We start from the raw sequence: 23,187 nt of genomic DNA, 5'->3' as shown, positions 1-23,187 counted from the left end.
CCTTTAAAATGTCATTTACCTGAATGACACAGTTGGGTCGCCCCCAGCCTTGAAGCACTGTGCTGCCTCTGTTTGGGCCTAGGTTGAGATGTGGTGAGACGTGACTCTACACCCAGAGCAGGACCTGTGGGCAGCCTGTTCTCAGAACGGCTTCATGTGTGTCTAGGAATTTATTTGTGGGGGTTGCTGTCTGTGTCTCTCATCAGGCCACGTGGTCCCTGAGGGCATGGATGTCAGAGAAAGGAAGAAAGAAGTTACTTTTTTGAATACAGTTTGTAAAAACTCTGGAAGGTTCAGATGTCAACCCATAAGTCTAAGAATCAATGAAGGTGAAAGCTGATGAATTACAAAATAGGACTCTCATATATCAGTGTTTTAATATAGCTCGTATTTTAGTATTGACCCCTTGGGAAATGTGTCTACAGTATGCCGTTCATAACAGCATCAAAGAATATAGTGCAGCATCTGGGGGAGTTCCCTGGTGGTCTAGTGGACAGATTCCGGACTTTCAGTGCTATGATGCAGGTCAGTCCCTGGCCTGTAGACAACGTGGTGCAGCCATAATAAATACAGAAAGCATCTAGAATAGACTTTAACATGCCAGGCATTCGTGTATTTTATGAATATAAAATGAATGTGATGTGTGCCTGAAGAACCAGTACTGAGGGAATTTCCAGGTGGTCTAGCGCTTAGGGCCTGGCATTTCCACTGGTGGAGCCCGGGTTTGACACCTGGTCAGGGAACTAGGGTCCCGCATACTGCATGACTTGGCAAGAAGAAAGGATCAATACTGAAAAAAGGCTGAATCTTCCTCAAATCCTTCAGTAAGTTTGGTATCCTTCGAGCAAAAATCCTGAAAGTATTTCATTTTGAACATGAAAAGCAGTCTGAAAGAATAATTGCTTGAACCTAACCCCCAAAACTTGTGGGCGGGTCAAGTCCTGGAGGGAGTCCTGCCCTCGCAGACATCAGGAGGATGACACTCTGAGTACAGCGGTTGGACTACTGCACAGGTGTCAGTGGGGCTCTCTGGCAGTGGACATGTGGGCCCCTGTGTGCACATAAAGTATGTGTGGTGCATGGGGTTTTCTGGGTCAGTGAGAAATGGACCGTTTAGTATATTCTTTTAGAGTTATTAACATATGAAAGGTTAATTTCAGATTTAAAAGATACAGAAGGAAAAACAAACTGGAGATATGAGAGAGAAATGTAATGAATTATAGCCTGTGTGAATCTTTGGATAGGGATGGTCTTTTTCACTGGTAAAATATATTAATATGGAAACATAGGTTGCTAAAAGTAAACTCCCCACCGTCACCCCGCGCCCCCCATCACTCCCCAGGAAAAGGCATGTCATCCTCTGCAGAAAACCTGGGAAGCTTCCCTGAGATCTTAGTAAAACACATTCTTACAAACATATGTATAAATTTTGTTTTATAGAAAAAGTAGGGTCACAGTGTTCAGAAATTCTTTTATTTAAAATGAAGTTCTGCTACTCTTGTGGACTTTATCATTACATTGTAGGTGTCTTTCTGTAAAGTTTGTGTAGAAAGGGAGATTTTCATACAAGATTTGAAGGCAGATATGTGGAAGAAAATTATTAGTATATTGACTTGATCAGTGTTTAAAACTGCTGAATGACACAAACCCCACAATTTTGATATATATGTATTTAATGTGGGAGAGTCTCTTGGACAGCAAGGAGATCCAACCAGTCCATCCTAAAGGAAATCAGTCCTGAATATTCATTGGAAGGATTGATGCTGAAGCTGAAGCTCCAATACTTTGGCCACCTGATGTGAAGAACTGACTCATTTGAAAAGATCCTGATCCTGGGAAAGATTGAAGGCGGGAGGAGAAGGGGATGACAGAGGATGAGATGGTTGGATAGCATCACCAACTCGATGGACATGTGTTTGAGCAAGCTCAGGGAGTTGGTAATGGACAGGGAAGGCTGGCTTGTTACAGTCCATGGGGTAGCAAAGAGTTGGCCATGACTGAGCGGCTGAACTGAACTGAACTGAGTGTTGCCAGGCCAGTAGGGAAGAGGTCTGTCGTCCTGGCAGGAGGGAATGCGGATGCCATGCTAGTCCAGAGAGGCATTCAGAGCGTGTGCACGTGGCTGTCACGCTTGTGAACCACCTGTGTTTCTAGCAATAGGTCCTGCTGCGTCCATACAGGAGATGCTGGGCCTCTAGGAACATACAGATACAGCCCATGTATTTATGTGAAAGGTATTCAGACAAGAGGAAAAAAAAGGTGGTTACAAAAGTGTATTTTTACAGTCGTGTATATTCATATATTTAAGTGTAGAAGTGTATCGTGTTAACAGTGATTTTGAATGTTAACAGTGGTTACGTTCAAGCCCTACATTGGATGTAGGGTTATAGACGGATGGTTTTCTACATTTTCTATAAGGAATATGTATGTACATATATATAATTTATGTACTAGGAATGCAAAATAATTTTTTTGGAAACAAAAAAGTAACCCTTTAAGACCAGGTTAATTTCCAAACTGAAAGGTAAGACTCTTTTACTTTGATTTAGTCTAAAATTGTTTCAAGTTTAGGAAGATAATTTTCGGAGAAATATCTGGGTACAAGAGGACCTGTTTAGCCTGAGCCCCAAGACATGCACGTGAGTTTTGATGTGGTGTGCGTACCAAGTGCTTCCTTCTCGAGCACCGTATCACTGGGGAAGTAAAAGTCCCTGGACTGCGTGGGGCACCTTTGCGGCCAGCCTGTAAGACACAGAGGAGAGAGATCTGAACACGGAGGATGTTCGCCTTCACTTGGACTGTGAGCATTTACTCCTCATAGAGAAAGGGGACTAGCCACATAACCACGTGTCTCAGGAGATTGCTCTGATCCAAAAGGACACTGCAGCTTCTCCCCAGGCCTGGAACTGTGAAACCCAGAGGCCAGCAGGCTGTCTGGGTCCTGGAGAGACTGTGTCTACATTTGAGCCGCTTAGGGTAAGAAACTGGGATGCCATACAGTGAAGACTTGCCTCCCTTCTTCTAGCCGGGGATGGGGGAGTGCCTCTTCTGTGATGCGTGTGGAAGCGTGTCCGCGGAGGACGTGGGAACGGACCGCCTCCTGTGCACGCTCAGGGCCAGGTTAATAGGATAGTTGTGGGAAGCTATCACTGTCAACCCTGATTGCCCTGCTTAGAAGAGGAACAATGACTCCTGGGACACATGATTTTTTTTTGCAGGCCTCTTAGAAGGGGAGAAGTTAGATCATGTTCGTCACAGAATTTAGCTGGAGAAGGACACTGGTATAACCACAGTAGTGGTATTGCTTAATTTTGCTTCTGTCGTAGAAATGGAACTTTCTCTGCTATAAGATCAGCATGAAGGAAGTGAATTGTGATGGTCTTGCTCTTCCAGGTGACAAGGCAGCTATATGAACCTCTGGTCATGCAGCTGATTCACTGGTTCACCAACAACAAGAAGTTTGAGAGTCAGGACACGGTTGCCCTGCTGGAGGCAATACTGGTGAGTGTGATCCCCTCCTGCCATTCTTGTTGACTGGCTTGTGTGGTCAGTGTTCAGGATCTTAAGCTGCCCATCGGGGTGTCAGAATGTAGCATCTTGCTAGATCCATCATCTTTTTCTTTTGTTTTAGATAATCGGTGAGATGCCATTTAATGAATGTGGTGCCATATTTATTATCTTAAGTGATACTTTTAAATAGCTGCATGCAAACAGATTTTTTTGCTTTGTTTTGGGAGGATAACTATAAACGTGACAAACTTCATCTACTTTGAGGGACTGTGTGTGTGTATGTGTGTTTGGAGGGTGGAAAGGGTGAACAGGAATGTCCCTGGACTTTTATCAGAGTTGCAGTATCCTCTTGTTTTTAAAAACATGTCTCTGGTATAATAGTTAAAAGTAAAAGGAATTATTTGAGCTTGTCCCATTTTCTCCTGCATTCAGATTCAGTTCCTCAAAACCCCTAAAAATCTCAGCTCAGCGTTTACATACAAGTGTCCTGAGCTACTGGAGCTGGCATTGTTGGGCTGTGGTCTCTCGCTCACGGAGGCAGAAGGCAGTGGTCAGCTAAAGCCTTACTGTCTTTCCACACTTATTTTATTTTCATTTTCTGAACTTGTACAAATACATGTGATTTCTTTAAATGTCATATTAAGTGATTTTTACCTATTATATCAACCCATACTTTTATTTTCTCATATGCTGACTTTGAAGTCAAAATCCCCAGTTGAACTCATAGCACATTTGTCTAAACGAAAATCCTGTAGTTCTATGTTTTTGAAAACTGATTTCTTTGAATCTCTGTGTCACTCTCTGTTGAGTGAGTAGCGTCCTCACTTGGAGGACTGCCATCCGTCCCTGCTGGCCCAGGTCAGTCCTGGCGTCCTGTCAAGTGTGTCGTTACTCGCAGAGGCCCCCGACTAGAGGTCACGTGTGGGTGGTGGGCGTTAGTGAACACTTGTAGTTAGGATGGTGGCGTCAGTACAGCTGTGGTGTACTTCCAGCAGGGCCTGGTGGTGGAGCTGCCTGTGACAGATCCAGTTAATTCAGTTTCACTTGTGGATATTTCAAGCAGACGGATTTATTCTGCTGTTTCTAAAGTCGCTATCTTAGCTGATCACTGAAGGCAGTTTAAGTCAGGGTGAGAATGGAAATGTAATGTGAGCCGGTTGTGGAGGTGAGAGCTGGTTGTGGAGGTGAGAGCCGGTGCAGGCTCCAGCACCCACGTGTCTCTCCCGTCCGCGCCTCTGCCATTTCTGCTGTGTGTGACCATCACCTCCTTGACTCTGGTTGGGACTGTGATCAGAGATTTTGTGTATGGCAGGGAACCAGTTGTGTTAGAATCCTCTTATTTCATTTTCTGAGTACTTTCTCAAGTTAAACTTCTCCTTCGTGGATCGAAGAGGGAAACAAACACTCAAGTTTCCTAGGCAGTTTTTTCTAGGTGTTCAGAGACCATGGGCTTCGGTGGTGACTCAGCTGGTAAAGAATCTGCCTGCAACATGAGAGACCTGGGTTCAGTCCTTGGGTTGGGAAGATCCCCTGGAGAAGGGAATGGCTACCTACTCTGTTATTCTGGCCTGCAGAATTCCATGGACTGTGTAGTCCATGGGGTCGCAAAGAGTCGGACACGACTGAGCAACTTTCACTTCTCTTTCAGAGACCATACCATTGTGGAGCATGCTCCGACAGAAAGTTATATTTTCAGAACCGCATCTGTCAGATTTTTCTTTGTGTAGCATTTCAGTTTCCTTGAGACTTGCAAGGTCTTTTCTTCATCCTCAATAGATAAGCATCCCAGGTGCTGTTACAGGTAGAATCAGCAGCAGAAGGTTTCAGGATGCAGCCATTGTGTTTATTCAGGGAACGAGAGACTGCTTTGTTGATATATAATTAAAGTATTCTCTCTCTTCTTACAAATGTTTCAGCTTCTTAGTCAGTGTAAAAGACAGTTTCATTTTGTCGAAGAAATTTGTTATTAGAGTCTAGATGCTTCCTGCGAAGCCCCTTGACTAGTGTCTATTTGTTCCTGAATTGAGCTCTGACTTCATTCCCATAATGTACTCCAGTTATGTTCAGGGTACTCAGCTGTCACTTTATGCTTTGTTTCAGGATGGAATTGTGGACCCTGTGGACAGCACTTTAAGAGATTTTTGTGGTCGGTGTATTCGGGAATTCCTCAAATGGTCCATTAAGCAGACAACGCCGCAGCAGCAGGAGAACAGTCCAGTAAACACCAAGTCACTCTTCAAGCGACTGTACAGCTTTGCACTTCACCCCAGTGCTTTCAAAAGACTGGGAGCATCGCTTGCTTTTAATAATATCTACAGGGAGTTCAGGTGCGTGAGTTCCCTGTCTGGGGTACCGGGGCGGGGGAGCGGCACAGGGAGAGTAATACTATTTACAGGGAGTTCAGGAGTCCCATGCTTGGAAGAGTGTAAAGATTCTTACGTTTCCAGTAGTGATTTTGTGAAGTACTGTTTATGCATCCATGTAATCATGTATCAAGCACGTAGTGAAAACTTATATTCTGGACACTGTGCTGTTTTCTGGGGATTAAATAATGAATTAAAATGCTGTTTGCATTCAAGAAGAGGCTCAGAAAGTGTTGAGAACTACATTCACGCTTAATATACACAGTCTGGAAAGTGCAACAAAAGACGTCATAAGAGACTTGTGAAGCACGTAAAGGAGTCTGACACAGGGTGAGTAGGTTACACTGAGAGTGAGACTGGAGCCGTGTGGAAAGGCCCAGGCCCAGGTCAGAGAGACAGGCAGAGAGAAGAGATGGACGGGGGTCTGAGGAGACACATTTTCTCTTCCTTGCTGTGGGGGTTGAGGTGCTGATGCGAGTGAAGTGAGGCTGGCCCTGGGCCTCTCTGTAGAGCTAAGATCTGAAGGCCACAGCCAGGCCCGGAGTCATGGGAGCAGGGAACACGGTTGGACTTGTCCTGAAGCTCACCTGCCAGCAGCTGTGTGGGGAGTGGTCTGAGTGCCGGGACACCGGGGAAGAGGCTGTTTCATGGTCCGTGGAAAAGATAGTCCCTGACCTAAGGTCATGGCGATGCTGGCTTGTTCCTTCATCGAGCACTGGTTGCTAAGTTAGACTGCGTGTGCCAGGCTCCATGCCAGATGTGGGAGGTACAAAGATGCCGTGCTTCATGACGGTTGCATTTAAAAAAGCGAGGCAGGTGATAGTCACTTAGATAAAGGTAAAATTTGTAGCTGAAATCAGTGCTTTTAGTAGTAGTATAAGGGATTCCCTGGTGGCCCAATGGTTAGGACTCCATGCTTCCATTGCTGAGGGCTCAGGTTTGACCCCTGGTTGGGAAACCAAGGTCCCATGAGCTATGGTGTGCAGAGGAAAAAGAAGAAAAATTAAGTAGTGGTACATGATTACTAAAGGATCTTATAACAAATAATCAGACCTCATTTAGTCAGAATAGCTTCTCTCAGGAAATGGCACTTGGATAATGACGAGGGAGCAGTTGTTAAAATAAGAGAGATGATGGGTGGATGGGGGAGGTAGGTGGATGGTGAGTAGATAGATTGTAGATGGATGGATGGTAGATGGAGATATGACGGACGGGTGGACTGATGGATGTCTGTATCTGCATGTGGGGGCATGTTCACGTTTGTATGAGAATTGACTGGAGTTTGAAGTCATTGTTAATTTTTTAGTTGAGGTGGAGTTGATGTAAAATGTTAGGTGTACAGTGTGATTCAGTTTTTAAAGTTTATGCTTCATTTATAGTTACAATAAAATATTGGCTATATTCCTGTATTGTGCATTGCTTATCTGTGTTGTACATAGCATTGTGTGTCTTGAATTCCTCTACCCTGTTTTGCCCCTCCTCCTTCCCTCTGGTAGTCACTGGTTTGTTCTTTGTATCTGAGAGTCTGTTTCTGTTTTGTTATGTATATACGTTTGTTTTATTTTTTAAAGTCCCCATATAAGTGATATTATGCGATATTTGTCTTTGATCTGCTTCCCTAAGCATAAAACTCTCCAGGTCCAGCCATACAGCTGTGAATAGCATTATTTCATTCTTTTTTATGCTGTGTAATAATAGTCCATTGTCTATATACGCATCTTGCTCATCCTTTTATCTGTCAATGGAAACTTAGGCTGTCTCTGTCTTGGCTGTTGTGATTCGTGCTGCTGTGAGCATTGGGGTGCCTTTATCTTACCGAATTACAGTTTTCTCAGGTATATGCCCAGGAGCGGAGGTGCTGGGTGGCATGGTAGTTGTAGTTTTAATGTTTCGAGGAACCTCCGTGCTGTTTCCATGGTGGCTGCGCTAGTCTACATTCCCACCAGCAGTGCCCAAGGGCCCCCTTTCTCCACATCCTCAGCAGTACTCGTTATTTCTGGTCTTTTTGGTGATAGTTATCTGACAGGTGTGAGGTGATATGTCATTGTGGTTTTGATTGAATTTCCCAGATGCCTAATGATGTTGATCGTCTTTTCATGTTCCTGTTGGTTGTCTGTGTGTCTCCTTTGGTGAAGTGTCTGTTCAGGTCTTCTGCCTATTTTTAAAGGGGCTGCTTTTTGATCCTGAGGTGTCTGTGTATTTTGTATACTAATCCATATTTATCATATCACTTGCAGATGTTTTCTCCTGTTGCGTAGGTTGTCATTTTGTCTTGTTGATGGCTTCCTTTGCTGTGCAGAAGCTTAAGTTTAATTAGGCCCCATTTGTTTCTTTTTGCTTTTGTTTCCTTTGCTTTAGGAGACAGATCCAAGAAAATATTGCTACAATTTATGTCAACGAGTATTCTGCCTGTATTTTCTTCTGGGAGTTTTATGTTTTGCAGTCTTACATATGACTGCATATACAGTCACATATACAGTCTTTAAAGTCTGTTAAAGATCTTACATATAGGTATTTAATTCATTTTTTTTTAATATGTTGTTAGAGAATGAATGTTCTGATTTCATTTTTTGTATGTAGCTGTCCAGTTTGCCCAACAGCATTTATTGAAGACCCTGTCTTTTCTGCATGTTATATTCTTGCCTCTTTTATCATAGATTGACTGACCATAACTGGATGGTTTTATTTCTGGGCTCTCTGCTGTGTTCTGTTTATCTATCCGTCTGTTTTTGTGCCAGTCTCAGACCATTCTGATTACAGTATAGTCTGAACTCAGAGAGTGTGATTCCTACAGCTCTGTTACTCTTTCTCAAGATTGTCTCAGCTATTTGGGGTCTTTTATATTTCCATACAAAATTTAAAATTATTTGTTCTAGTTCTGTGAAAAATGCCTTTGGTATTTTGACTTTTTTTTTTTTTTTTTAGCTTTTTAAGTTGTGAAACCTATCTGTACATAAGAATGTTTAAAACAGATGGCCACACCCCACGGTGTGTGGGATATTAGTTCTGCAGTCAGGGATCAGACCTGCACCTCTTGCAGTGGAACCTCGGATTCTGAACCACTGGACTACCAGGGAAGTCCACAGATGACATGATAGTTTGCATAGAGAACCCTAAAGACTCCACCAATAAAACTGTTAGAACTGATAAACTCAGTAAAGTTGCAGAATACAAAACCAGTACAGAAAAATCTGTTGCCTTTCTGTGTACTCATAACGAACAATCAGAAAGTAAAATTAAGAAAGCAGTCTCATTTACAGTTGTATCAAAAGGAATAAAATACCTCAGAATAAATTTAACCAAGGAGTGAAAGACCTGCACACTGACAACTGTAAGACACTGACGACAGAAACTGAAGAAGACGCCAGAGACAGGAGGCTGTTCTGTGCTCACGGATTGAAGTATTAATGTTGTTAAAATTTCCATACCTCCCATACAAGTCGCGAGATGCAGTGCTGTCTCTATCTAAACCCTGATGGCTGTTTGCACAGAAATAGGACCAGCGATCCTAATACGTGTGGGGAGCCACAAAGACCCGAATAGCTGAAGCAGTCCTGGAGGAGAGCCAGGCTGGAAGCATCCCCTGGGTCTCAAGACTCGTCCAGCCCTTCTGTCCGCCCTGTCTGACTTGCCTCTGGCCCTGTGTGCTCCCCTCTCCCTGTCTGCGACTCTCCCCTCCCCTTCCGCTCCTCCCCTCCCTGTTCTGGTGAGACCTTGTTTCCTTTACCCTGTTGCTGTCTTCCTCGAATACCTGGGTTTGCTGGGCCACATTCCAAGTGGCTCTGAGAGAAGATGCCGAGGGAGCTGGGTTGGGGGTGTTGTGTGTTGGACTATATGAGTACAGGCTTGGACACTTCCTTCCCGCATGCTCCAGGGCCGTTCTGGAAATCTTTCTTTGGGGAGCACAGTTTTAGAGATCATTTGTCTTGTCATTTCTCTTCTCACTACCTTAAATGGATTTGGTTTTTGTCTTACTGTCCTTTGTTTAAGATAAAACTACTGTAGTCACCCTGGCCCTCTGAGATTGACTCCAGCTCTGGAGTTTGACCACACGATGCTTTTCAGGGGAATCTCTTCTTCCCGCTCTGACACCCATGTTCCATCCTGCCTCACGCCTTTGCCCACAGCCTGTATTTTCAGTGTCAAATCTGGGTGTGTGACAGGCTGTGCATGTGGAAGATGAGGAGCCTGTGGAAACATAAGAGGCTTCTGGGATCCCCTTCTGGGATTCAAATTGAAAAAAAAAAATTAGGGTAATATTCCTGCCAAACCAGACAGCAATGTGCAGTCTTGTCCTGATGCCCCCTTCCTCTAGCCCCGCTGGTCCCTACTCTGGCCCTCACTCTGGTCCTTCACTCTGGTCCTCACTCTTGACCTCACTCTCATCCTCACTGTGGTCTTCACTCTCGTCCTCACTCTGGTCCCTCACTCTGGTCCTCACTCTTGACCTCACTCTCGTCCTCACTGTGGTCTTCACTCTCATCCTCACTCTGGTCCCTCACTCTGGTCCTCACTCTTGACCTCACTCTGGTCCTCATTTCTGGTCTTCAATCTCATCCTCACTCTGGTCCTCACTCTTGACCTTACTCTCGTCCTCACTCTGGTTCTTCACCCTGGTCCTCACTGTGGTTCCGGGAAAACACCCCTTCCCAGAGAGGGGAGCGGTGCCTGTGTACTTGGTCACAAGCTGGAACACCCATGAGACTGCGAGCCTCCGCCTGGCAGTGTGTACACAATCACTCCCTGTCCTGTGTCAGAGGAACAGATTTTCCAGGGGCAGGCTGACCTGTGCCCAGACCCCCCAGAAGTCAGCTGTTAGTGGATCTTCCAGAGATGGTAGTGGTCCGTGTAACTGTTACATGTGGTGGGTATGCCTGTGAAAGGCCCAGAGTTGACTTGTTTGGGGCTGGGTAGAGAGCTTTTGAAGTTGCTTTAAAAGGATGAATGTAGGACCGGATCTTCTTTTCTGCTACATGTAATGTTGCGGAGGTGCGTGGATTGTGGTCAGAACAGTGGTTCAAGGTCCTGTGCTGTGAGCAGGTCCACAGGTGGAGGAGGGTGCTTGTCATGAAAGGCCATGTCTCTTGGGTCTGTTCTTGGCCAAGTTTTCTTCTTTGAGATGTTTTAGGTTGTTTTCTGTTTTAAAGTATTTGAGCCGTTTCTAAAGACAGATTCAGTTCAAGTGTGTTCTGTCTGGCAGCACTGCTGTGTCCCGGAAAACAGTGTCGTGGCTGTTTTCCGATTCTCAGATGACACTCATGTTCTCTGTTGCAGAGAGGAGGAGGCTCTGGTGGAACAGTTTGTGTTTGAAGCCCTGGTCACGTACATGGAAAGCCTGGCCTTAGCGCACACAGACGAGCGGTCTTTGGGTAGGTCCATTCGGGCTTTCTGTGCACGCTGGCCTGCACAGCTCGCCAGCTTGTCCACGCGGGGTGGGGCCAAGGCCACTCCCTTGTGAGGCGCTGTCTTCTTTCGTCTCCTGTTTAGGGTGATGAGTGAAGCAAGGACGGGCCCCTCACAGCCTCTAACCCAGTTTATACAAGAGGTGTCTGTATCCCTACCACTAAGACTCACCATGTCCCCCTGGTGGCCACTCAGGTTGACCCTGGTCATGCGGGGTCCTGCCCAGGGCTGGCGGGCCAGTTTTACGGTGAAGCCCCAGTGAAGCCAGTCAGCTGCCGTGGTGACTCAGCTGGTGGAAACTCACAGCTGGTGCAGGGCAGACAGTGGACCTGATAGGCTCAGAGAGGAGGACAGTGTCTCTGAACTCACTAACTGTGGTCTACAAGGTAGGAAATAGCTTTCCCAACAAAACTGTGATAAAGCTGTTGTGACAATAATGAAGAAAGTTTTAAAATACTGGGCCAGACATAGGCTACATTCTGTCCGGAGCTGTCAGAATCATCCTCAGTTTTCTAAGACTTCTTGGCGATCCCCTACTCGGTCTGCCTGGAGTCTGGCCCAGGGTTCTGACGTGGCTCTCAAGTGTGGAGACCCCCGCCCTCACCAGGGAGGTGCCTGTTATTAACAGACACATGGAGCCCTGTTGTCCTCCATGTTGATAGCCCTACTAATGAGTAAAAGCATCTAAACTTCAGTCCTGCCAGCATTACATTAAAATTGCTTCATCTTGACATCATATACAGGTGACTTTTCTCAACAGGAGAAATTTGACTCTTAAAAATCACTGTCAGGTAAAAAGTGTAGAGAGAAAATGCTTTCTTGGTAACAGGTGAGGGAGGCCTCTTTCCTAACCACCCTAGATGTCTGTGGATGATTTCACCGTTTTACTTCTGTTCTCCTGCAGTGCTGTATTATCAACTATAACAGAGTTTAACCTAAAGCAGAGAAGGAGGGTCAGGGAGCTCCCCCGAGATGACAGCCTGCAGTGGGGGTGTGTGGCTCTGGCCAGCTTGGTGGGTCCTGCGTCCCACCCGAAACTGAGGCTGCCTCTGGCTGGCGGGGCTGTGGTGTTGGTCTGTGTGAGTGCGCACCATGCTGACCTGCGTTTCTTGAACACGGGTTTTGGTTGTGGACGTGCAGTGTTGTATTTTATAAAATCACCTGTTTGATTACAAAGCTCGGCCAGTAAGCCTAGTACTGCTGTATTGATGACTGTCAGCTGTGAATCTCCGTGGCGATGTCTGTGTGTTGAGAGCAGGTACGGTTCAGCAGTGCTGTGATGCTGTCGACCACCTGGGGCGCATCATCGAGAAGAAGCACGTTTCCTTAAACAAAGCTAAAAAGCGACGCTGTCCCCGGTAGGTGATGTTGCTTCCTTTCTCTTTCTTTTTTTTCCCCCCAACATAAAACCAATTCTCAGTCAACACATGGGAATCTGGGAGGAGTCAGTTTTGCAAAGTCATTTAAAAGCTGTATGTTTAAAAGTGCTTCATTTAAGGTGTAATCTTGGTTGGGGTGGTAGATGCATTTTTAGAGTCGTTGTTGGAGCTGAGATATGTTTGCACTAAATACAGCTCTGATGTGGAATTGCTTGACATGCTATGGAGTAGGTTTGGAATGCAAGAACCAAAATACTAGAACAGTAGGATTTTGAGAGACATGAAGTTACAGGATTTTGAAATGAAGTCCTTCAAAACCAAGGCTGGCTCATCGCCCAGTGGTTTCCTGTCTTTACTCCCATTTCCATTCTGCTGGGTCCCATTCTCAGACGGGGTCAGGGTGTGCCATGTCCCCTCTCCCCTGGGTCTGTGCAGGGGCCTGAGGAGCCCTGGCATATGCTAACACTCTGCAGAGGCATAGCCTGTGGACTGGACATTGATTCTTACTCTGTGGTTTTAAAATCGATTCTCCCCGACCCTAGGCGTGGCATCCCTCCAGGTTGCTATGCTCACTCTTGAGCAGCAGGATTACTTTGAGGTCTGGTGACAGCGTGGGTCACTGGGCCCTGCCCTGGAATTGGCCTTTGTAGGTTTACAGGGGGCTGAGAATTTGCCTTTCTGCCGAGTTTACAGATGACACTGATGAAGCTGGTCCAGGGAGCACAACTTGAGAAGCTCTGCTTCGGATCCTTGACCCCTTTTGTTTTAAACTGCACTTAACAGAAAACATGAAAATATGTGGTGCTGTTCTTTTAGAAATGCTTTTTAATTTTTCCCTCAATTAAAAAAAAAGGCAATGAGCATTTAGGATCTATTTCACCTGTGACATTTTGATTGTATTCCAATGATAATACATTAAAAATAAATCAAATACCTTTTAATGAGTTTTCCACATGTATTAAGGAAGCAAAATTAAATTTATGGTTTATGGTTGGCTAAATGCTGAATGTTGGGGCAAATACTGAATGCAGTGTGTTCTCCATACAGAGGCTTCCCACCTATGGCGTCCTTGTGCCTGTCGGACGTGGTCCAGTGGCTTTTCACCAACTGCGGGAGGCCCCAGACGGAATGTCGACACAAGTCCATAGAACTCTTCTATAAGCTTGTTCCTTTGCTGCCAGGTATGGCGATCATTGTGCCCTATAAGTGTCTTTTACCAGTAGTCTAGAGATGTACTTATATAAAATGTGATCTTTCCATTTAGACTAATGTAACATGCCTCTAACAAACAAAAAGTAAGTTATGTTCAATAGTCATTTCAGGTCATTTGTATGACAGCTGATAATTTATGGCTACAGAGTTCTCAAAGATTTGAGAACTTTAGAAGGAAAAATCCTGTTTTGATGTTAGATGAAACAGAGGAAGTAAATTTAGGATTTCTTAGTATCTTTTTTTTTCTTCTACAACATTTTTGCTTTTCTATTCCACTTAAAAGAAGGAAGAGTTGGATGACCATGGTAGTTGTTAACGTGATATTCAATTAAAATTTAGAAATCTTATTAACGGTTAATGAAGAAATGTAGTTGTTTTATTTTGACATGTAAATTAATAAGGGATTCCGGACTCCCAAGTCTGGATGCTGTCAGATCTCTGTGACATTAAAGGAAAGCAGTGGACCTGTGCTTTTTAGTAGTCACTGTGCTGGATCTCTAAACTGTGCTTAGAGACGTGAGATCATGTCTCAGTGTCTCAGGAGTGAGCGTCTTGTCTCTCCAGTTAGTCCGTCCCCAGGTTTGGTGGCTGGGGCGTGGGGATGCTGGGCTTCACGTGCGCCGGGCACGAGTCCGGAACCAAGTGGTGCTGTGCCACGTGCATCCGGGTGCGGCGGCGCCCTGCACCATGGCTCCTCAGCCTGTTTAGCAGGTGGCGTGGAGGACCACTGTGGGGGACCAGAGGCGAGATGCCTTCCTGTCATTCTGGGAGTTAGAAGGATTGTGCATTTTGTTATACTGTGGAATATAGTACAAGTCGCTTAGTCGTGCCCCACTCTTTGTGACCCCATGGGCTGTAGGCTCCTATGTCCATGGGATTTTCCAGGCAAGAATACTGGAGTGGGTTGCCATTTCCTTCTCCAGGGTACTATGAAATACGTGATGTTAAATACTATATAATTTACATACTATATATCATGATTGTATTCATGCTGTATATTTACATATACTATGTAAACATATAGTATGTATTTATCCACTGTACTATAATTTAACATATGTGATAGAGATGTATGTTTGTGCTTTTAATTTTTAGGGAATTGTTTAAAAAGCATTAGTATTTTATATATGCTTTTAGTCAGCAAAGTTTGTTTCACATGTTTCCATTCTCACAAGGAAGTCAGTGCAGAGTGGATGGACGGGGTGGAGGGCGGAGCAGAGGTGGGACTGCTTCCTGCAGGCCCCATGCCTGCAGGTGGCATTGGCGCGGCCGCTCTTCCTCCCAGCTGCCTGCTGCAGGCCCTCCTCCCAGCTGCCTGCTGCAGGCCCTCCTCCCAGCTGCCTGCTGCAGGCCCTCCTATACTTTGGTGAAATATCAGGGCTCTACCTCTCAGAATGATCTGTGTTGAGCACCGGACGCTGGGTTCGCCATCTGACTCGTCCTCCTGTGTCCTCTAGGGGGCCTCTGCCCACTTCAGGGATATTTAAGGTCCTGCGTCCTGCAGAGGTGCCCTGTGCACCAGGGCCAGGCGCGTGGACACCCAGATGCATGGGACGTGATGAACAGTGCAGGTTTGTTCCCCACCAGGGGATGGTGGTGGAAAGGCCCCGCCTCACGGGGAGTGGGAGCGAGAGACAACCTCCCCACCCTCCCCGACTCATCTTGTTTCCCTCTAGGCCTTTCTTCCTGGGCCCTTCATTTCTGCATGTTCTCCACCGCCACTCTCAGCTAGCACTTGATGTAGAATTTACATATCTTCTTATTCTTTACTCACTGTTACAGTTTTCTTTGTCTCTTAGTGAAAATAATGAACTGGTAATTTTTCTTTCTAAAACTCTGAAAACATGGTTCTAATCTTTTCTTACGTGGCTTGTGATACGTATTTTCTGAGACAATAAAAAAACATTCCTTCTTTTGCATCAGAAATACCTTACTGTTTCAGTTTCTAACTTCATTAGAATGACTTGACGTGTTTAAAGGCACTGATTTCAGAGCCTACAAAATACGCTTTAACATTCTTTGTTTAATTTAGAAAATAATTAATATCTATTAGAAAAATATCTTTTAAAAAGTAGATCATTTAATTCTCTTATTTAATGAACACTGGACTTTGCCACGTGGTAGATGCTCTTCCGAGCACTGTTTCAGATATTAGCTGCTTTGGTTCACGTAATCTTGGCGACAGCCCCGGAGGCGGATGTTGTGTGAGTCACTGGACAAGGACACAGGCCAGGGGGCCGCTCCCCATGGCGCCGGCTGGCCAGGCAGGACCTTCAGAGGGCCTCACTACTCCTGTGCTTGTTCCTGCGAAAAAGCAATAATGGTTCTCAAGATAGAGGGCAGGAGGAAGAGTCTGAAGTTTATAGATAGTGAAAAGGTATCCAGTTAGGTTGCTAATGGTTAAAGACACTGAGGAGAATGACTTCTGGTGAAATTACCTTCTTGTCTGTGGGCACAGGGAGTGAGCTGTGAGTGCCACAGTTAGAAAAACACTATCCTGGATCATTTTGGAATTTCATTGCATTGGTAGGTTTGTTTGTGTGAGTCTTTTATGGGGGGCTGTATTTGAAATATTGTGATATTGCCCGTTTTGTTATGGTCTGATGACATTTTAACCTACCAGACCTTTTTTTGTTCTTTATTGGTAGGAGAAGCTATTTTTTATTTTCGTATAGCGATTACCAAATGATTTTAATCACCCGAGAGTGACTGATGTGTGTGTTTGAATCCTGTTTCTCTTTTAAGGCAACAGGTCCCCTTCCTCATGGCTGAGAGACCTGGTCCAGAAGGAAGGCGTCCCCTTCCTCGTGAGCACCTTCGAGGGCGGAGGAGCCCGGGACCAGCCGGCCGGCCTGCTGGCCCAGCCCACCCTCCGCCACCTGCAGGGCCCTTTCAGCCTGCGCGCCGCCCTGCAGTGGATGGATGCACTGCTGGCTGCGCTGGAGTGCTACAACACCTTCCTGGATGCGGGCACCCTCAGCGCCGCCGAGGTCCTGGGTGGGTAGAGCTTGTTGGCTCAGCTCCACGGCTCTGCCCGGAGCCAGGCTGGGGAAGAGATGGGGCATGTGACTGGACGGGATCATGGGTGTCATTCTCGGCTCTGCCTGCTCCCTGCGCTCACAGTCAGGGTGCGAGGCCCCCTGTCTCACCGCCCTGGGATCCACACCACTCTCTCGCCCTGCTCCCTGGTTTTCCACCCCCGTGCCCCCTCATCTTCTGAGCTCCTGGGGGGGTGTCTGTAGTTTTCTTAGCTCTTCCTGTTCCTGGAGCATTTCTGTTCTAGGCGGTAGTGACGGCGCTTGCGGAGGACAGCGGGCGGTGGGATGTGTGTGCTGAGCGGGCCCTGTCCCCTGGGGACCTGCATGGCCCACGTGGGCAGGTGCCACTCTGGGAGGGGAGTCCCTAGGGAGGAGTGCGTGCAGCTGGCCGGTGGCTGCCAAGTGCGCTCTGCTGTGAGGCTCAGAGCAGCTGCATTTAGTGTCTGGGATTTCTCCGGGGTCCTCGCTTGCATGGGCCTAACTGCAGACTTTCCCACAGAACAGGTTGGGCTGTTCAAATGATTGAACTGGGGGCATCTGCTCCAGCTGTGGTGACAGCTGACTGAGGGGACTGGGTCCTCCCCCAGTCCTGTCAGAGGTGACAGGGTTAGAAGGACTCAGGTGGTCCCTGGTCTGCTGCACTCAGGGCAACTCAGGTTTGAGAATGTGACTCTGACCAAATGTACTCTCAGTTACTTGAATACATAATGACCTGTCCAAAATTACTCAAGTGACCCGTCAGGTGGCAATTTGATTAACTTTCCTTAAATCTAATGACACAGAGAACTGGACACCCCACCCGAGAGGGTCTCACCCAGCCTCCACCTTTGCTCATCTCTCGACTTAGGCACCACTGGGGTCACTTGTCCCCGTCTTTATGCCCAGATGGTGAGCTGCACTCCGATTGCAGAGTGGAGAGCTTATGTCTGTCCTTCTGTGGCAGACGGGGTGGGCCAGGGGAGTGTATCTCAGACTCATGAGTTTTGTGGGAAACCCATCTGGGAGTTGGCCTGAAATTGACTCCATGAAACAGCCAGTCAGAGCCCCCTGTTTAAGGCCAGGATGTGTCTCCCCCGCTGCCCCTTTGGGGAACATTTATGTGGTTTCTTCTTATTTTAAATTGAAAACATTGCTAGAATGAACATCCTCAAAGCGCATGTTTGCAGTTCCACTGTTATTTCATGAAGATAAAATCTCAGTTCTGGATCAAAGGATATGAACTTTTAAACCTTTGATAGAAATTGGTGTGCACGTTATTTTAAAGCTTTTAGTATGATTGAGCAAATAGCCCTTCAAAAAGATTGTGTGAATTTATGGTCCCGTGGGTAGTGTTTGAGAAGCAGGATCTAACCCTGCATAGGTGTGTTCTTACTGTGTGGGTCTACAGCTGAATTCTAGGTGGGTTGTGTTTTGAAATGAGAAGAAATAACTGCCCGTTTTATTCAGCTTTTATTGAACCTTTAAAAATTTGACTGAAAGTATATATATCACGCCCATACTTAAAGAAGGAATTTTACATTAATCTTAGTGATTTTTGAAGGAGGTGTATGCTGATATTTTACTATAACTTTTTCTAGGTGCTGAAACGCAGTCTTCACTTTGGGAAGCAGTGGCTTTCTTCTTAGAGAGCATCGCCCTGCACGACATCGCGGCAGCACAAAAGTGCTTTGGTGTGGGGACCACGGGTGACAGGCCCAGCCCGCAGGAGGGCGACAGGTACAGCTACAGCAAGTGCACGGTGGTCGTCCGGGTCCTGGAGTTCTCCACGACGCTGCTGGGCACCTGCCCCGACGGCTGGAAGGTGGGCCTGCCCTCCCACCGGCTCTGCTTTCCCAGAGCTGTCCCTGTGTGGGAACAGTCTGTTCTTGAAAATACTGGACTTCAGGTTCTCACGTGGGAACAGAAGACAATTTTCTAAATGTCTTATTGGCTCTTGGGTTTTATGCTGTGACCGAGTACCTGCCTGAGGAAATGCACATCAGCCAAAGTTTGTAAATGTGTCTGTTTGGCCGAGGCCCACAGCCCACCCATTGGCATCTACTGTGTGCCTACTGTGCACCTGGCCTGCCCCTCCCAGGGCTGGGGGCCCAGGCTGCCCCATGAGGGTGCCATGGGAGCACCTCCAGGCCCACCTTTCCCAGGACTGGGGGCCTGAGCTGCCCCATGAGGATGCCATGGGGGCACCTCCAGGCCCACCTCTCCCAGGGCTGGGGGCCCAGGCTGCCCCATGAGGGTTTCACGGGGGCACTTCCAGATCCTACTCTCTGGTGGCTGAGGGCTCAGACCACCCCATAAGGGTGTCATGGGGGGCACCTTCAGGCCCGCCTCTCCCAGGGCTGGGGGCCCAGGCCTCCCTGTGAGAGTGTCATGGGGGGCACCTCCAGGCCCGCCTCTCCTGGGGCTGAGGGCTCAGACGACCCCATAAGGGTGTCATGAGGGCACCTCCAGATCTGCCTCTACCAGGACTAGGGGCCCAGGCCTCCCTGTGAGAGTGTCATGGGGGCACCTCCAGGCCTGCCTCTCCCGGGGCAAAGATGGAGAGCGGGTGCCAGCCCTTCCCCAAGGCAGACGGACTCCCATGTGCCTGGCCGTCCAGGGCACTGGGAGTCCCACTGCTGCCATTACGTCTGTCCAGCTCCTTGGGAAAGACTCGTGCAGCGCAGACCTCATGAGGCTCCTGGTGAGGACATTGTGTGCACCCTCAAGTGTGGGCTTCAACGTTGGAGATGTGCGGGTGATGGAGCAGCTCCCTGACGTGTGTGTGGCCCTGCTGAGGGCCCTGAAGACATCTCCACACCAGGACATGCTGGAGGCCCGCCTCCGGGAAGAGGTCACGGCAGAAAGGTGGGGCTCCGGATGGGCTCAGCACGGGGGCGGCGTCAGCCAGGGCCTGCTCGGCCCCAGGACAGCGGCCATGGCTGGGGCCCTGCAAGCTTGTAAATGCATTCCAGCAGGACTCATGATTGTCAGAGTCTTTACAGTAAGGAGGCCAGCACTCACCTGGTTTTTCTTTGTTTTCCTTGCCTGGCCAGCATTGGGGAGCTGTGTGCTGTTGACCTGTATGGCCCGGACGCTCACATGAAGAGGGCCAGACTGGCTTCTCTCGTGTTGGCTTGTAAGCAGCTGCACAAGGCTGGCTTTCTGCATGTCATAATGCCGTCTCAGGTAACTGTGCTGCGTTGTTTTACATTTGTCTTAGCTTATTATGCCAGTTAGTCTATTTGTGTGTAGTCTTTTTGAAGACATTGTTATGTACAGAGCTTGCTGAGATGGGAATTAGAGAAATACTTGATCCAGACACGTCAGTGTTGCCTGCAACAGTGAATGCTAAAGGTCGTGAATGTAAACTGGAAATCCAGTGAAGGACTTGTGAATGTTTTCAGCAGCCTTCTGAGACCTTTAGGCACTAACTGCTGTCCTCCCTTTGTGGCAGGAAGCAGAGGTGAGTGAAGTTGCCCCTGAGAGTCGGAAGGCAGTGGTCAGTGTTAGTGAACGTGGCTTTTTATGAATGAAAGCGGTGAGGTTGTGTTTTCCTCTCAAATGTCTCATTGCTGGGTATCTCAGTGTTGCTTCACTTCAGTCTGCAGATGAGCAGCATTCTCTCGGCATGAAGCTTCTTTCCTTGGTTTATAAAAGCATTGCCCCTGGACATGAGGGGCTGAGTCTGTCCTCCCTGGACCCCAGCTGCCGGCGGTTCGCACGTGAGCTTCTGGAGCTGGCCTTTGCGTGCGGAGGACTGGTAGGAGACGCGCCCGCGTGCTCATGTGCCTTCTGGTGACCTTGGGCAGCGTTCACAGCGTCCCTGGAGACGGGAGTTTAGTTGGGGACCCTCTCAGCTGTGGCTACCCACTGCTGTATTCTGACCTGGAGAATTCCATGGACTGTATAGTCCATAGAGTTGCAGAGAGTCTGACACAACTGAGCAACTTTGACTTTCACGCCACTTTTCTGAGCTGCACAAGGACTTTAATAACTGATTTACGTGAGATGACTTTTTCTCCCATAAGAAAAGAGTTTCCCTTTTTTTTATAAAAGGAGTAGAATGATGTTCTTCTTGAACTGAGGTTTGGTTTTTCTCAGGCAGAGCACATTCTGTGGGTGCAGAGCCACCCTGTGCTGACGCAGTGGCTCTTCCTCCCCCGTCCTTGGTGACTCGAGAGGCTGGTGTGGGAGGCGCGTCCAGACGCCCCAAGTGCTCATGGCCTCGGGCTCTGCCGGGCGGCCTCTGATGATCTCGCTGGCCGAGGGTCCCCGTCCACCGCCCCCCTTCTCCTGCCTGCCCCCATACCCCCTCAGCACAGACAGACTACTGTCTAACGTCCTCACCTGAGGGTCCCCACCCACCGCCCCCCTTCTCCTGTCCCCTTGTCCCCTCGGAACAGGCAGACGACTGTCTAACGACCGCACCTATCCCAGATGCTCCCCTCAAAGCAGGATTTGGGGGAGCCCTGGGAGACACGGGAGTAGGGAAGAGTTCTGACCCCAAATGGAACCTGGGAAATGGAGCCTGGGGAGGGTCTTCAGTGCACACCAGCCCGACCTCCCAGGCCAGGCCCCTATGCTTTACATGTCAGAGTTCTCTGTCGCCCAGAGAGTCCTGACCACTGCCGTCCCCTCTCCTCCTTGCAGTGTGAGCGCCTGGTGGGTCTCCTCCTGGACACAGCTGTGGTATCCACGCCATCCTCAGGAGGCACCCAGAGGAACGTTGTCAGCTTCTCTCATGGACAGTATTTCTACAACCTGTTCTCAGAAACAGTCAACACTGAACTGTTGAGAAATCTGGATCTTGCCGTATCAGAGCTCATGAAGTCATCTATGGGTAATCCCAAAATGGTAATGGGTTTTTCCTCTTAGGAAAGTGTGTTTTCTTTAGTAATAAAGGGGTTGCTGTACTGCTGAGAAAATGCATCATTAAAACAAAATACAATCTCTGCCTGGAAGGTCTAAAACTCCTGTCCAAAGCCTCTCCTCTGTGAGCAGTTAGTGACGTAGTGGATATGAGACTTTGACCCTTGTTCTCATCTCGCAGGGCCCGAACGACACGGCTCAGCTGTGGGAGCGACCGGCCTTAGTCTCCCCCGGCTACGGCTGTGCCAACGCCGCAGTCCCCGCCACAATGCTGCGTCCTCGCTTCCCACACATTCATGTTCTGGCCCCTCTGCCCCTCACACTGAACCTTTGCAGGTCAATATTTAATATGTAGTTGACTTTGGTCTGCTAAACTTAATTTTGAACTTTAAGTTGGTTGGTAGACCATCAAAAATTGTTAACTGTTGCAATGGCCATTGTAAGGCAGAGGCATAATTTCCTGCTGAGTTAATGAGCTGTTATTGCAAGGAGACTTTACAGCTGGGGCCCGAGTCAGCAGGTTTTTAACTATGTGAGAGTTAAGAGCAGGTGTTTCCGATGCGCCTGGTCTCCACGGGGTCTGTGTCTGTCCCGTGCGCCTCTCTGGGAAAGCTGCTGGGGCAAGTTCTGCACCAAAATGGTGTTGCAGTGGGGACTGAGGAGGACATAGATCTGGGAAGTGGGCAGTCTCCCGGGGAGGGCGCTGACCCCCACGCAAGCCCCGGGAGGCGCCCCCCCACCCCCCCGATGATGCACAGCCTCCCCCCTTCCCACCCCCGCCCCGATGCGTTTGATGACAGCAGTGATGGTCATGAGAAAAGCTCAGGAGGGGGACACACTGGGGCGCTGTCCCTCTGCCCAGCGAGAATCCACGTACAGCCTCTGTGTGTGCGAATCCCTCCCACGGACGGCGGTGCTAGAGTGCATTTCCTCGTCAAGGGTACCTGCGCCATTCAAACCATGTTGTTCACAAGTCAAGTATTAGGTTCATGGCCGACAGTGTTGCCAAGGAAGGAGACATATGCTAGCCTGGCTCATCTGTGAGTGGCGTCATGGCAGCGGGGACGTTGATTCGTGGATCTCAGTGGACTTAGGAGAGCGCTGTTGGGAAGGCGGTTGGACAGGAATACATGCGCGTGTGTCCCTGTGTGTGCACGTGTGTGCCTGTGTCCCTGTGTGCATGTTCCTGTGTGTGCATGTGCCTACGTATGTGTGTGCTCTGTGGCTGTATCTCTGTGTGCCTGTGTCCCTGTGTGTGTGCACGTGAACATGGTGGTAATGGTGACCACGGAGAGCTGACTTCCCCTCCCATGGAGGATGCCCCCACTAAGAAGACAGTAGTGGTGTAAGCCTGATTTAGTCAAGGGGCTGGAGACCACTGTGGGCCTTTGTAAGAAAACTCACATGTTAAGTTACATGTGAACTTCAGATTTG

The 23,187-nt window shown here is 48.0% G+C and overlaps 1 protein-coding gene across 2 annotated transcripts in view; it reads left to right on the top strand.

Annotated features, from left to right (window-relative positions):
• Positions 1 to 23,187, top strand: part of PRKDC (protein kinase, DNA-activated, catalytic subunit) — a 126,770-nt gene that overhangs the window by 28,364 nt on the left and 75,219 nt on the right. For both annotated transcript variants that reach the window (NM_001256559.2, XM_010811951.4), the window contains exons 26-36: positions 3,394 to 3,501; positions 5,611 to 5,837; positions 11,148 to 11,242; positions 12,535 to 12,634; positions 13,703 to 13,836; positions 16,613 to 16,864; positions 18,483 to 18,706; positions 19,541 to 19,749; positions 19,938 to 20,070; positions 20,486 to 20,644; positions 21,535 to 21,738. In NM_001256559.2, coding sequence (NP_001243488.2) covers positions 3,394 to 3,501; positions 5,611 to 5,837; positions 11,148 to 11,242; positions 12,535 to 12,634; positions 13,703 to 13,836; positions 16,613 to 16,864; positions 18,483 to 18,706; positions 19,541 to 19,749; positions 19,938 to 20,070; positions 20,486 to 20,644; positions 21,535 to 21,738 — 1,845 coding nt within the window. The remainder of the gene's footprint in view (positions 1 to 3,393; positions 3,502 to 5,610; positions 5,838 to 11,147; positions 11,243 to 12,534; positions 12,635 to 13,702; positions 13,837 to 16,612; positions 16,865 to 18,482; positions 18,707 to 19,540; positions 19,750 to 19,937; positions 20,071 to 20,485; positions 20,645 to 21,534; positions 21,739 to 23,187) is intronic.

The sequence above is a fragment of the Bos taurus genome, chromosome 14 (genome assembly GCF_002263795.3).
Source record: "Bos taurus isolate L1 Dominette 01449 registration number 42190680 breed Hereford chromosome 14, ARS-UCD2.0, whole genome shotgun sequence".
NCBI lineage: Eukaryota > Metazoa > Chordata > Mammalia > Artiodactyla > Bovidae > Bos > Bos taurus.
The sequence above is the reverse complement of the archived record's forward strand: the minus strand, read 5'-3'. Positions and strand labels throughout refer to the sequence as shown.